Source organism: Aquarana catesbeiana, linkage group LG05 (genome assembly GCF_042186555.1).
Source record: "Aquarana catesbeiana isolate 2022-GZ linkage group LG05, ASM4218655v1, whole genome shotgun sequence".
NCBI classification, from domain to species: domain Eukaryota; kingdom Metazoa; phylum Chordata; class Amphibia; order Anura; family Ranidae; genus Aquarana; species Aquarana catesbeiana.
Window position 1 is genome coordinate 364371281 of NC_133328.1, and position 16339 is coordinate 364387619.

Below are 16339 nucleotides of genomic sequence, written 5' to 3' on the forward strand. Positions count from 1 at the left end.
GGACATGATTCCAGTCCTCTAGCATCAAGGAAATATGGTATATCACCTATCTCTTCAAAAGCATATGTTGTATTTATGCAGACATCCCTACATTAGAAATGGACTTCTTGTTCTGGCACTATACTAGAGGGCATTCCAACACAAAGACTTAATACACAGGAAGAACACCTGACCATTGCATTTAGATGTGGGAGCAGTTATTTTGCGTATACAAGAATGTACTGTATGATTGTCCTCACATATTGCTCATGTGTAGTAACTGATTGGTAGTCTAGAAATTCCTGTGTATTTCTTGCTTTTGTGATCAGAGTGCCTACCTGGTCACCTCTTTCTACATTGATGGTTAAGGGCGTTGTTTGTTGGTCCATGCTTTAAGTAGCTATTTGGCCACAAGCTGGCAGTTGAATCGGACTAGCATCTCTTACATATTGCCAATTGTGTATAGTCTAAGTTAAGATATAATAAAACCCTCCCAAATCATGGGGCCACTTGCAGTTGAGGCCCATGCCTCGTCGCACTGAGCCTGGAAATGTAGCCAGAGTAGTCAGAAGTACACCACCTTCCTGTGATAATGAGCAGTCATTGAGCACAGGTTTGTCTATGCAGCCCTTGCATAGGGGACTAGTCCAAGAGCCAGTCAATTATACGTTGCAGGATCCGCCCAAAATCAAGTACAGAAACCTGATTATCTGACGTCTCTTTTACAGAGGGGACTAATCATTTTAAGCCTCCCAGGGATCTTTTGCCACAGGTTTGCTTATGCACTTTTGGCAAAGATTTTTGGCCCAGCTGGCTGCCATTTTGCCCTCACAAGAAGCACCCGCTTCTTGTGAGGGCAAAGGGAGGGAAGAGAGGGAATGCAAGCCGCTGGTCTTAGCCCTTTAAGTATAATTTAAAAAATAAATAAATAGATCGTTGCTACGATCAATTAAGATTATGTGCATAGTGGTTAGGTAAGAACAGAGGTAGCCTCAGTACGCTCTGGCTTCCCTTGGTGCGGTCCTGGTTCACAGGCTCTGCAGGGCAGGATGGTACAGCATCTGACATGGTCAGCTTCAAGTAAAACATCCAACACATGCTCCTTGAAAGCTTTTCCTGCCCCTGCTCCGCTTCCAGTGAGAGAGGGGTGCAGAAAGCCTGCTGCATACCACTAGTAGCCTAGGGCGAATAGTGGTTGATAAGTACAAAGGTGGCCTGCGCATGCTCTGGCTTGCAGGATCTGAAGGGTGGGGTGACACAGCTTCCCTGCCCCTGCTTCAGCCCCACCCTGATAGAGGCATGGGTGGAATCTCTTCCTGTGATATGCGGGTCTCCATTTCTTCCTGGAGGATATACGGTGTCCAGATTTCTGACTGTTGATCTGTCGGAAGTGACGTCATCAATGTGCTCCGGGTTTGTCGTCCCCCTCAGCATCCGGGCACCCATCAAAAAGATGGCGCCGGGCAGAACTGTGTCACCGGAAATGCCTCGCCGGCCCACCGGAGTTGAAGTGCTCAGCATCCCAGGCACACCCATTGTCATCTTGCCACAACCCTTTGACCACCCAGGCAGGGTAGAGGAGTGAGGAGATCAGATGGCATCCTGCAGACACCACAGGCAGCCAAGTTTGCTGCTGCACCACAGCGCTGGAGGGGGACTGCAGGGAGGGGGATATCCCAAGACACCTTTGTCGGCTGGGGGATGGTTGCTTACTTCCCCAATGGGGAGCGAAAGCTCAGATCCTGATCCTGTTGTTCCGGAGGAAACACTAGAACTGAGGCACTGAGTGACAGCTTTTTAAAATGGTGGATGATGTGTTTCCTGTTTTAGGTGGGAGGAGCCCTATTTCTCAGATGCTGCCCTGGAAGACTACATGAGAAAATGTCTCTGCAACCTAATCAAGCACACCCAGCAGTGTAAGTTTGTTCCAGCTCGTAACAGTGTCCATTTTTAAGGACAGTTTGATCTGCATGTACATGTGGAGGGAACACAGATATAGATATAGATATAGATATAGATATAGATATATAGATATAGATATATCTATATGTCAGTATGTGAATTAGTAAAATTAATTTATATTAAAAATGTATTAACTGCTTAACCACTTGCCAACCGCCGCATGTACATATACGCCCCTTTTTGGGGGACAGATATCATTGTTATGGTAGCAGCTAGCTGCCATAACTCAGGTATCCCTGTGTTCAGCCAGCGGTCGGCTACAAGATAAAGTGGTCTCTGTGGCGGATTTGCCGCAAGATCACTTTTAATCGGTGGTGGGAGAGGCCCCCCCTCCCGCCGCGATCCGGTGCCCTCCTCCGCTTACCGGAGTAATCAGCAGCGGCGGAGGCGATCGCATCTGTCCCCTGGGCTGACATGGAGACGAGTGAGGGGTAGATGGCCCCCACCCGTCTCCATGACATTGCAGGGCGGAAGAGACGTCAAAACGTCACTTTCGCCCATACCTCTTAAAGGCACATTTTTTTCAATGTCATTTTTTCAAATTACAATTTTTTTTTTCCTGCATTTAAGTCAAAATATGAGATCTGAGGACTTTTTGACCCCAGATCTCATATTTAAGAGGATCTGTCATGCTTTTTTCTATTACAAGGGATGTTTACATTCCTTGTAATAGGAATAAAAGTAACCCAATTAAAAAAAAAAACTGTGTAAAAATAAATAAAATCAAGTAAAATAAGAAAAATTTTTTATTTTTATTTTTTAAAACGCCCCGTAGAGCACGCGCGCAGAAGCGAACGCATACATGACTAGCGCCCGCATATGAAAACGGTGGTCAAACCACACATGTGAGGTATCGCCGCGATCGGTAGAGCGAGAGCAATAATTCTAGCCCTAGACTTCCTCTGTCATGCAAAACATGCAACCTGTAGAATTTTTTAAACGTCGCCTATGGAGATTTTTGAGGGTAAAAGTTTGACGCCATTCCACGAGCGGGTGCAATTTTGAAGCGTGACATGTTGGGTATCAATTTACTCAGCGTAACATTATCTTTCACAATATAAAAAAAATTGGGCTAACTTTACTGTTGTCTTATTTTTTTATTCAAAAAAGTGAATTTTTTCCAAAAAAAGTGCGCTTGTAAGACCGCTGCGCAAACACGGTGCGCCATTTTATTTTCTAGGGTGTTAGAAAAAAAAAAAGATATAATGTTTGAGGGTTCTAATTTTCTAGCAAAAAAAACTGTTTAAAAACTCGTAAACACCAAAATCTCAAAACGAGGCTGGTCTTTAAGTGGTTAAGGACCAGCCGCCGTGGTCATACTGAGGTAGGTTGGCTCCCCTGGATGAGCTGTCGTGGCTGTATGTCGGCCGCTTTAAGAGCACTAGGGGGCGATGTCCACCGGGCACCCACGATCGCTCCTGAGAGACACAGAACGGAGGTCTGTCAATGTAAACAGACAGATCTCCGTTCTGTCAGGGGTGAGGAGATTGATCAGTTGTTCCTAATGTTTAGGAACAGCGATCGGTCTCCACCCCCAGGCAGTCCCACTCCTCCCCACAGTTCGAAACACTCCTTAGGTAACACATTTAACCCCTTGAGCGCTCCCTAGTGTTAACTCCTTCCTTGCCAATGACATTTGTACAGTAATCAGTGGCTATTTTTAGCACCGATAGCTGTATAAATGTCAATGGTCCCAAAAAAGTGTCTGGTCTGTCAGACGCAATCCCGATATCGCAGATCGCTGCAATTACTAGTAAAAAAAAATAAATAAAAATGCCATAAATATATCTCCTATTTTGTAGACACTATAACTTTTGCGCAAAGCAATATACACCCATTGCAATTTTTTTTACCAAAAATATGTAGAAGAATACATTTCGGCATAAACTGAGGAAGAAATATTTTTTTTTTTTTTTTTTTAAATTGTCGGGATATTATAGCAAAAAGTAAAAAAATAAGTTTTTTTCCAAATTGTCATTCTGATTCTAGAGCAAAAAATAAAAACCGCAGAGGTGATCAAATACCACCAAAAGAAAGCTCTATTTGTGGGGAAAAAAGACAAATTTTGTTCGGGTACAGCGTTGCACAACGCGCAATTGTCAGTTAAAGCACGCAGTGCCGTATCCCCAAAAAAATGGCCTGATCAATAAGGGGGCAAATCTTCTGGAGCTTAAGTGGTTAAACTACATAGTTATCTGAATATAAATATTTAAAGTCTTCCTTCCCCCTCTTACCTTGTGATACACTCACCAAATCCCCCAACCTAATATTTTCTTTTCGTTTTAAGGCTAGGTTCACACGCTTTCATTTTTCAGGTGAAAAAACTTGCTTGTAAACATTTGATCTGCTTTCCTTTTGAACTATGGTGAGAAGTGGAAATGTATCGGTATTACCTTTGCATAACCAGGAAGGTGTTTCCCATGTACTCCTCTTCACTCCTGGTTTTCTGAAGCTCATCTGCTAATATGTCACACATAGTACATTGTAGTAAGCTAGGCACTTCCACATTACGCTCTCCATCAAACACACCATACACTGCTTCTCGGTTATCACAGAAGTTGTTAACCAAAAGGGAGGCAACACATAACCTGAAGAAAAATAACAATATTTCAGAGCAGACTTGATATTTATACAAATGTCATCAACCTAATACAAAATGGGGGGAATTTATCAAAAACTGGTGCATTGGCCAGAATATTAATTTATTCTGGATACTGAAATGGACACTTATGCTAAACTCGCTTAGCGTTTAGGCTCGTTGGGCTTTTTTTTTTTTTTCTGCCGAAACTGAAAGTGCAAGTGATTTTTTTCTGCCTTTAAACGACTGTAAATGCCTGTGTGCATGGACACATAGGCCAACAGAAGGGCATTTGGAGACAGAAAAAGAAAATGCCAAATGGCCTTAAAAGTGGCATTTATGACACCCAGTGTGCACGAGGTCTAAACCAGTATACCATCATTCTATACTGCCGATTGTGTAGTGATGCTCTTTTCCTTGCATGTGTGATATACGCTCTTCAGTTGCAACACCGTTAAAAAAACTAATACAAAAAAAAAAAATTTGATAAGAAAAAAAAAAACAAAAAAAAAAAAACAAAGACTAGCGGGTTAAGATAGACTTTAAAACATTGAACCTAAACTCCTAACACCTCAGACAGTTATATCACGTTGTTCTTTTGGGATAAAGGTTTAACATAAATGATAAAAGCTGATCAGTCTAAACAGTCTCATCCGTCCAATTGCTGCTTTGTCTGGACTGCTTGGGCTGTTAAAGTTGAAAAATAACACTTACTGGCTGGATAACCAGGTGAAAAAGGGAAAAGCCCAAGAATGAAAATTTTATTACTACTTTAGGTTTTAAAAATAAAAGTTAGAAGTGAATTGGATTCCATGCACATATGCACCAAACTGTGGCTGCTCCAGTTTGGTAAACCACCTTCAACGAATACCCATAAAAATAAACGCAAACCCTAATATCAAACTTAACACATACAATATGTATACATATTTCATGAGTACTATGCACAATGTTTAGAATTTATGTTACCAAATTTCCAAATTCATAACAAGTGCAAGAGGAGGAGGTTGCTTGGATTGGTCCTGTGGGAACAGTTTTGTGAAGCCCTCTAAAGCAGGTGGCAGACAAGCAGTTAACATTCCTTCTAGCTTACATCATTCTGTATGGACACTTGAAAGCAGAACTTTTCAGCCATCAATGAATGCAGATGAAATGTGGGGCTGTACTTGCAGTATGCTATGAAGTAAGACCGCATCGCTTACACTGGGTCTCACAGCAACCACAGCCAACAAAGGGAAAAAGAAGAAAGGGCATGGTAATACCTGATGCTGTGACCCCCTCTGCTGTTTCCAGACTCAGGTTTCATGCGACTAAACACAATTTCAAAAGATTTAAAGTGCATCATACATTTCCACATTCAAATGCAAAGTGCAATACAAGTCTCAAATAAGAGACATTTCTTAGAATGTTAAAAAAGTCTAGCAATTTCACATTTAAATTTAGCAACAGGTGTTATCTGCCACATGTGGGATTCTTTTAAAGAATGAGGAGCATGATGATGCCTATGGACTAAGACTTACAGGGGTAGGGACTGTGACCAGTCATGGATACATTTTAATTCAGTGACCACACAGAATCTTAAATCCTTGTGAACTTTAGAGAAACATAACTAATTGAACTGCTGGGCCCCCTTTTCTGCACCACTAAATAATCCACATCAAACTCCACCTTTATTATCTGAATAGAAAAGTTGTGCTGTTTGAAAATGTTCGGTCTGGACAATGTAGCCCAAGCTGCTGGAGACTCTCATTGTGTGTTTGCATGACAAAACATACTTTTGCTTTACTCCTGAGGCCTCTGCATATCCATGGCTCCAAACAGCAGGGGCTCCAGATGCTTCATTGGCAGAGAATCCACATGAAGGCTGATCCACTTTGAAACATCGAATGTTACTGCTGTGACAAGATAAAGACAGGATGACAGATAAAGCAACATTTCTTCCAGGTTATAGGTAATCAGTCTGGGCTGGGACATGGTTTCTTTAAAACCAAGATGCCAACCAAACACCAGAGCAAGTATTCTGGCAGAAGAAAAAAGGGGCATGAAAATGAGTCATGCCAATTACCTTTCAGGTACAGGGAAAAACACAGCAGAATCAAAAGATCAGTGATCTCTCTTGAGAGACACATTTTATTAACATGGATACTGTGCACAAATTCACAAATAATCTATGATGACATAATATGGTACATACTTGATATATACAGCAGCTTCAGGTGTATACAATGGATATAAAAAGTCTACACACCCCTATCAAAATGTCAGGTTTCTAAATTGAAAAACAAACTGAAATCTTTGGGGGGTGAAGTAAAAATAAAAAAAACTAAAATAATGTGGTTGCATAAGTGTGCACACCCTCTTATAACTGGGGATGTAGCCCTGTTCAAAATCAAGCAATCACATTCAAACCCATGTTAAATAAAGTTCAGCTGTTCTAGTAGGTCTTTCCTGACATTTTCTTAGTCACATCCTACAGCAAAACCCATGTTCCGCAGAGAGCTTCCAAAGCATCAGAGGGATCTCATTGTTCAAAGGAATCAGTCAGGAGAAGAGTACAAAAGAATTTCCAAGGCATTAGATATAGCATGGAACATAGTGAAGACAGTCATCAAGTGGAGAAAATATGGCACAACAGTGACATGACCAAGAACTGAGCATGCCTCCAGTTCTGAATTGATGAAAAGACGAGAAGAAAACTGGTCATGGAGGCTTCCAAGAGCCCTACAGCAACATTAACCACTTCATCTCCGGAAGATTTGGCTGCTCAATGACCAGAGCATTTTTTGTGATACGGCACCGTGTCACTTTAACTGACAATTGTGGGGTCGTGCGATGCTGTACCCAAACAAAATTGACATCTTTTTTCCCCACAAATAGAGCTTTCTTTTGGTGGTATTTGACCATCTTTGCGTTTATTTTTTGAGCTATAAACCAAAAAAAAAAAAAATATATACTTTTTGCTATAATAAATATCTAATTTTTTTTTAAAAAGCAAATGCTTTTTCTCAGTTTAGGCCGATATGTATTCTTCTACATATTTTTGGTAATAAAATCGCAATAAGCGTATATTGATTGGTTTGCTCAAAAGTTATACAAAATAGGGGATAGATTTATGGCATTATTATTTTTTTTACTAGTAATGTCGGCGATCGTGACTGCGACATTATGGCGGACACATTGGACACTTGACAATTATACAGCGATCAGTGCTATAAAAATGCATTGACTACTGTATAAATGTTACTGGCAGGCAAGGGGTTAACACTAGGGGCGATCAAGGGGTTAGCTGTGTTCCCCGACTGTGCTCTAACTGTAGGGGGAGAGGACTGACTAGAGGGGATGACAGATCGTGGTTCCTAGCTATTAGGAACTCACAATCTGTCTCCCCTCACAGAACAGGGATTTATGGGTTTACACACACACACACACACACACACACACACACACACACACGTCCCTGTTGTTCTGCCTGTCGTGCCCGTGATTGCTCGTGGCTGACGGTCATCCCGACCGTCGGCCACGAGCATTGGCACCCCCGCAGTTCAGCGGGCGTGTGCGCGCACCTGCTATCCCGCTTAAAGGAGCCGACGTATAGCTACAACGGCTTGAGGGAACGCGCCGACCTACCGCAGTATAATGACGGTGGCTGGTCAGCAAGCAGTTAAAGGAGCTGCAGGAATATCTGGCAAGTACTGGCTGTGTTGTGCATGTGACAACAATCTCCCGTATTCTTCAATTGTCTGGGCTATGGGATAGAGTGGCAAGATGGAAAGAAGCCGTTTCTTAAAAAAATAAAGCCCCAAGCCCACCTACATTTTGCAAAAACACATCTGAAGTCTCCCAAAAGCATGTGGGAAAATGTGTTATGGTCTGATGAAGCCAAGCTTAAACATTTTGGCCATAATTACAAAAAAATTGTTTGGCGCAAAACACTGCACATCACCAAAAGAACACCATACCCACAGTGAAGAATGGTGGTGGCAGCATCATGCTTTGGGGCTCTTTTTCTTTAGCTGGAACAGGGACCTTGGTCAAGACAGAGGGAATTATGAATAGCTCATACCAGTCAATATTGGCACAAAACCTTCAAGCTTCTTCTAAAAAGCTGAACATGAAGAGGAACTTTATCTTTCAGCAGGACAATGACCCAAAGCATACATCCAAAACAAGGAATGGCTTCACCAGAAAAACATTTTGGAATGGCCCAGCCAAAGCCTAGACCAGAATCCGATTGAAAATCTGTAGGGTGGTCTGAAGAGGGCTGTGCATAGGAGATGCCCTCGCAATCTGACAGATTTGGAGTGTTTTTGCAGAAGAGAGTAGGCAAATATAGTCAAGATGTGCCATGCTGAAAGACTCCTACCCAAAAAGACTGAGTGCTGAAATAGAATCAATAGGTGCTTCAACAAAAGTATTAGCTTAACCACTTAAAGACCGCCCACCGAATGTACACTGCGGCAGGACGACTCTATTGTGAGAAACGATATACCTGTACGTCGTTTCATGTAATAGATACAGGGGGCGGCACGCGCAAGAGCCAATGCATGTGTTCAGGGGCCACAATGTCCGCCCACAGCAGAATGGGGATCTGCCTATGTAAACAAGGTGGATCCCTGTTCTGACAGGGGAGGGAGAGAGAGAGGGATCAGCTGTTCCTAGTAATCAGAAACAGCAATCTCTCTACTCCATCAGTTAGAAAACACCTCCCTAGGGAACACTTAACCCCTTCCCTGTCAGTGCCATTTATACAGTGATCAGTGCATTTTTATAGCACTGATCACTGTATTGGTGTCATTGGTCACCAAAAAGTGACACTTGGGGTCAGATTTGTCCACCGAGACGTCGTAGTACCGCTAAAAATTGCTTATCCACAGCCAATACTAGTAAAAACAATGAAAAGAAATCCCTAAAAGTCCCTAAATCTTTCCCCCTATTTTGTAGACACTATAACTTTTGCGCAAACCAATTAATGAACGCTTATTGGTATTTTTTTACCAAACATATGTAGAAGAATACATATTGGCCTAAACTGATGAAAAAAAATTTTTTTTTTGCATTTTTTTTTAATTGGATATGTATTAAAGCAAAAAATGCAAAAAAATTGTTTATAGCGAAAAAAAAAAAAAAAAAAAAAATCGCAGGTGTTTAAATATCACTAAAAGAAAGAACGTAATTCCCGCAACAGGAACAAGCACACCAGCTCCGGCCGGTGTCTCGTGTCCTGATTGGATAGATTGATAGCAGCGGGAGCCAATGGCTGCTGTCAATTAAATCCAATGCCGCGGGCGCCGGGGCCGAGTCCTGCTGTCTGTGTCGATAGATGCAGCAGCAGGACTCGGGAGCGCGGAGATAGCTTCTCCGATGGGGCACTTGAGAAGAGGAGGAGCCACCAGCGCCGCTGAGGGACTACAGAAGAGGAGGATCGGGGCCACTCTGTGCAAAACAAACTGCAGCGCGAGGATCAAGGTTAATAACGAAAGCTCAGAAAAAATACGTTTAGAAAGGGGAACGAGGCAGGGGTGCTCTTTGTCCCCCCTGTATTTCGCTCTCGCTATGGAGCCACTAGCAATTTATATCAGGTCTTGTCCAAAGGTGAAGGGGTTCATAAGAAGATCAGAAGAAAGGATTGCCCTATATGCCGACAATGTCCTACTTTTTCTAGGAGACACGGAGGGCTCCCTTAAGCAGGTAATGGACACGATGGAGAGGTTCGGTAACCTTTCAGGATTAGTGGTGAACTGGAGGAAATCGGCACTTTTGCCAATAGATACCCTTAATAACCCTCTGACACTGGGAATCCCCCAATTGAAAGTAGTTTCAACAATACGGTATCTGGGTATAAACATGACAAAAGATCCAGTATTCAAGTATTCCAGTATGACAAAAGATTCAGTATATTGAAGATAACCTAGCTCCATTATTGGCTAAATTTAAGAGCAAAATAGACATTTGGAACCGGCTGCCCCTAAGGGTCGGTTCACACATGGGCAACACGACTTTAGCGCGACTTTGCACGGCGGCTTCGACGCGACCTCGACGCGACTTCGACGCAACTCCGACGCGACTTCGGCAAATTACGAGGCGACTTGAAGTCGCCTCCATGACAGGCGACTTCGCCTGTGGCCAATCAGCTGTCTGGGAGGGAGGGGGGGAGGGAGGGGTTTTCCCTGCAAAGTCGCTTGACTTTACAGAGAGATCCGACTTGGAGGCGACTTCCATTGATTTCTATGGTACAGGTCGCCTACCAAGTCGGATCAAAGTAATACAGGGAGTACGCTCTGAAGTCGGAGCGACTTCAGTAGTGTCTATTAAGACACTAGCGTTAACTCCCATCAAAACTATTTCTGGGGCGACTTGGGGCGACTTGAGGGCGTACAAGTCGGATCCCAAGTCGCCCCAGTGTGAACCGAGCCTAACAGTAGCAGGGAGAGGCAACCTAATTAAGATGATTTGGCTGCCCCAGTTACTGTATTTGTTAGAGAGATATATATATATATCTCTATCTCTATCTCTATATATATATATCTCTATCTAGATATATATCTATCTATATCTATATTTTAAACAAACCGAGGGCTTTAACCCCTTTCAGACCAGCCACCACAGTTATACTGCAGCAGGTTGGCTCCCCTGGGTGAACCGTCGTAGCTATAGGTCAGCTCACCTTTTGACTGCTAGGGGGCAGGCGCGCTCGCTCCCCGGAGCCGATGCACGCGCCCAGCGGTCGCGATTACCGCTGGGCATCCGCGATCACTCCACACAAACGGACATCTGTCAATGTAAACAGACAGATCTCCGTGCTGTCAGGGGTGAGGAGAGCGATCTACTAAGTATGAACAACGATCGCTCTCTTCACCCAGGCAGTCCCCCCCCCCACAGTTAGAATCACTCCCTAGGTAACACAGTTAACCCCTTGATCGCTGCTGTTAACCCCTTCCCTGCCATTGACATTTACACAGTAATCTGTGCATTTTTATAGCACTGATCGCTGTATAAATGCCAATGGTCCCAAAAATGTGTCAAAAGTGTCCGATTTGTCCGCCATAATTTTGCAGTCTCGATAAAAATCGCTGATCACCACCATTACTAGTAAAAAAAAAAAAAAAAAAAAAAAAAACCTAATAAAAATTCCATAAATCTTTCCCCTATTTTGTAGACGCTAAAACTTTTGCGCAAACCAAGCAATATATGCTTATTGCGATTTTTATTACCAAAAACATTAAGAATACATATCGGCCTAAACTGAGGGAAAAAAATTTGCTTTTTAAAAAAAAAATTTAAAAAATTGGGGATATTTACTATAGCAAAAAGTACAAAATAGGATTTTTTGACTTACCGTAAAATCCATTTCTCTGAGTTCATTGACAGACACAGCGCTCCATTATTCAGCCCAGAGACCTCGGGCACTTTACGCCAGGATCTCACTTGAGAGGAGCGTGTATGGAACTGCACAAATGGAACCGCCTCGAAGGTAGATACCATCAGGCCACCCACATGCAGGACCGCAGGGAGGCCCACCAGCGAGACAACAGTAGTTGAAACGCAGCATGCAACTTCTAGAGTTTGTCCAGAGGAAGAAACACTCTGGCTAGAGATGAAACCAGAGTCAGGCCCAGATAATCCAATTTTCTGGAAGGAGCTGGAGCAGACTTCAGGTAGTACAGAAGCCAACTGAAAAATGAGGTCTATATAGCAAGCTACGTCGCCCCTCAGTGTAGCCGAGGGCTCTGCTCGCAGAAAATAGTCCAAGCAGCCCAGGACTGCAATCCCCTGCTGACGTAACCACGCCAGAACTGGGGCTAACACCTTTGTGAGTACGCGAGGGATGGAGGCAAGACCAAAAGTCAACACCGCAAGAAAATGCTCTTTTCCCACAGTAAAATGGAGGAAGTGTTGGGCACATATTGGAGTGTGTAATCAGCATCTGTGATGTCGACAGAAGCCCAAAAGTTCCCATGATGAAGGGATGCCACCATGTGGATGGACTTTAGTCTGACCTTTTGAACCCACTGGAACCAGGACAAGCACACCCTGAAGCAACAGGGCTTGCACAGCCCCAAGGAGAACTGCCAACAGTCCGGTGACAGACGCCAATTGGGAGGAAAAAACCCTTTTCGGGGTTCAAGGCCAGAACACTAGGACATAGGTGAGGGCACACCTTCATGCTGAAGGGGCCTTGTCTGTTTCTAGGGAGCCCTGCTCTCGGCTCGCCAGACCAGGTCCATTGCATGCCGAGAAGGACCGCATCTGCTACGAGGCCCTTTTCCCTATTTCAGACCGTGGAAGGCATGTACACTTCCCTCCTGTGAGACTCGTAACAATGTCATCCAAGGTAGCCCAAACAGACATTGCCTTGAAATGGTAACCCAGTGAGAGCTTTTTTTTTTTAGAAGCCCAGTCCGCAGACCAACACTTAAGCCCTAATACATGTCTAAGCAGCCCCCAGACCAACTGGTCAGCCAACTCACCGAAAGCAGAGGGAATCTGCTCCCCCTCCAGGTATGTCAGCCGGATCCTTAAGATCCGGAGACTCCTCTACCAGAATCATGGTCGTGCAACCTAGAGGCAGGGGGATCCACTACTGGTGGAACAGTCCACTCTAAGGAGGGACCCCACAGCGGTACTTCACAGCGGAGTGTCTTTGGAACCACAAAGGGACGCTTTGGACACTCCCAGTCTATGCAAACAAATATTCCAAAATAGGAGGAAGAAAGGGAACACTTTTGCTGTGCGAGACAGTTTATGGGTGCCAAGGGGACTGGCATCTCCGCCACAGCCACTACCTCCATCTTTAAAGTTTCCTGCACAGATGTAATAAGGGAGACAACCAGCACCTTCTTGTGCGCCACTGCAGTTGTGGATGAACAACCTCACTGACAGGGCAGGGAGTGTAGCCACCCACCCCGCAAGGTGGGCCACATCCACGACGGCAGAGCTAGACATAGGATCAGTCGAGACCGATGAGGCAGGGGAGCGCCATTTACTAGCCTATATGCCCAAGCATCACCTGTGAGAACACAAAGAACAGGGGGGCCGCCAACTGAAACCTCCGTCGCCTTAAGCCCCGCAGTCCCACATGGGGACCGAGGCCCTGCACAGGAGGCGCTGACCAAGGCTTCTCACAAAGGGCACTGGCTGAGACCCCGCACAGGGGGCACCTACGGATACCCGCACATTGGGCACCACTAGACCCCGCATAGGGGGCGCCTACGGAAACCCCTCACAGGGGGTATCCACCAAGGCCCCTCACAGGGGGCGCCTACAGAGGGTCCACTCAAACATCCCCCCAAAAGGAGGTCGCCCTCAGAGCCCCCACAGCGCCGTCCCCCTGGAAGAAGGCGTCTGGTGTGGCCGTGCGGACTAGCAGGTCACGGCCTAGTAGGCCACAAAAGACAGGTGGGGCACGGATCTGCGGATGCCTGGTCACCCACCCAACCATCCAGCAGGTGCCAAGGTGTACCCCCCCATAGTAACAACCCTGGAGAGGAGTGGGGTGGACAGAGTGTCCGAAGCACCTAAGCCTGGGCCTCACCCGGGGAAGGGGGGGATGTGGAGGAGAACCCCAGAGAGACCGACCACCCCAAGGAGTACCCACGCCCCACACAACTCCAGGTAAGGAGAGGAGCGAGCCCCTTACAGCTCCAGCAAGTGCACAGATAACGCTCCCAGAAGATCCTCTTTGTCACTGAAGTGGGGGCTGTCGGCCATGAGGAAAGCTGCGACTCAGGCTGAGACCCGGTCGTATGCAACCTCACAAGACTTAACTTGCAGGGCCAACCCCCCGTCCAGTTGGGCTATGTCGCGGCCAACCTAGCGCGTAGCTGTAGTCTGCACGTGCTCGCTGGCCAGACTGAGGAGACCACTGGATCTTAGTGTCCAGTCAGTTGCCCAGTCTGGCAGTTGATTGTAGATCTTACAGGAAAAAATCCAAGAGGAAAAAAAAAAGTTTAAAAAGCAAAAATAAAAAAATGCCAGGACCAGGGATACCAGCAGGGAACTAGGTCCTTACTCCTGACTAGGCAGAAAAAAAAAAAAACTGAAGGCCTGTAGCAGAGAGAGGGGTGTAAATTACCTAGGACTGCCCAAAGGCGTAGCCAAGTCTTTTTTCTGCCTCGTGTCCTACTCCTGTAGGGGGCGATATAACCCTATGGTTCTGAATAATGGAGCGATGTCGGTCAATGAACGAAAGAGAAATTGTCCCTCTTTTCTTTTTGTTTATAGCGCAAAAAATAAACACCGCAGAGATGATTAAATACCACCAAAAGAAAGCTCTATGTGTGGGGAAAAAAAAAAAAGGACGTCAATTTTGTTTGAGTACGAAGTCGCACGACTGCGCAATTGTCAGTTAAAGCGTCACAGTGCCGTATCACAAAAAAAATGGCCTGGTTAATTGAGCAGCCAAATCTTCCGGGGATTAAGTGGTTAAGGGGGTAAATCCTTCCGGGGCTGAAGTGGTTAAGGTGTGCACACTTATGCAACCATATTTTATGTTTTCTTCGTTCCACCTAAAAGTTTTCCGTTTGTTGTTCAACCAAGTTGTACAGTTTATAGGTCACATTAAAGGTGGAAAAAGTTCTGAAATAATTTATCTTTGTCTCATTTTTTACATCACAGAAACCTGACATTTTAACTGGGTTGTGTAGACTTTTTATATCCACTGTAATTTACAAAACACCAATTCAGTTTTTGCTGTGTCAGTCAAGCACTGCATAAAGAAGAACTCATAACAGAAGAGTCCTGTGACCAGTTTAAAACTCCACCAAGGTGACCTTTAATGACTGCTGCTGAGAAAACTTTCAACAAGGGATTGCCTCACTGAGTAGTTCAACAGGTAAATAAAAGGTTACATGCAGTTGGGATACTTAACCCCTTCACTTGTAATAGAAAAGCAAACAGAAAACGCAATGGATCAAAGAGCCTGTCTGTAAATGAGAACCCTTTACAAAGGCTTTTTTTAAAGCCTAACTACAAGACTTACCAGTATTTTAACTTTAAATATTTCACTTGGACCATGATGGTCCAAACAAACTATTTCCTTCTCTAATACATGCGTCTTCTGTAAAGCTCTATATAAACAGCTACAGCGCTGTGTTCCAGCAGCAGTACAAAGACGTCAGATGTCCTATTCCCACAACAAAACAGAGCTGAGCGCTGATCTGCCAATCACAGGAACCTTTGTATTTTATGAATGAATACAAAGCCTCCTCTGATTGGCTGAGACAAAGACATCATCCGCCCACCTTTCCTGACTCAGCTAAGGAAGCCTTGTAATTCATTCATAAAATACAAAGTTTTCTGTGAATGGCTGAGTAGCACCCAACCCGACTTAATTTTGTTTTGGAATGGGAGAGGAATTCCCAGTGCCGCCGCAGAACACAGCTCTGTATATTCTATGTAGCTGATGCTACATATACAGTGCTCAGAGCGAGCGCATACATTAGTGAAGGAAATAGTTCCTTTGAACTAGCTTGGCTCAAATTAACTATTTGACATTAAATGAAACCTGGAGTTAGGCTTTAAGACATAAATGCAAAAAATAAGTGTGCAACGTATGTAAAATGAATATATTGCTATATAAAGTGCCCTTCAAAAAAAATTCCACATCTGAAAGTGTCAAAAAGAGAAAAAAAGTCCATAAGTGCTCTTATTGTGAATTCACATCTGTGCTTTAAATGGTGCTCTCTCCCACAAGAAAGGAATTATGCACCTCTTACCAAAAGGAATGGATCCCAGATGTTGTGGATCACACACGCTTTGTTACAATTAGAATTCAGCTGCAATGTTCCACTTCAAAACTCTGGTAGGGGCGATCCCTCTTAG

At 44.3% G+C, this 16339-nt stretch overlaps 1 protein-coding gene across 1 annotated transcript in view; it reads right to left on the minus strand.

Moving 5' to 3' along the window:
• PHLPP1 (PH domain and leucine rich repeat protein phosphatase 1) overlaps positions 1 to 16339 on the minus strand; it is a 272841-nt gene that overhangs the window by 30870 nt on the left and 225632 nt on the right. Inside the window, 2 exon segments of the mRNA XM_073630923.1 lie at positions 4335 to 4529; positions 6295 to 6414. Coding sequence (XP_073487024.1) covers positions 4335 to 4529; positions 6295 to 6414 — 315 coding nt within the window.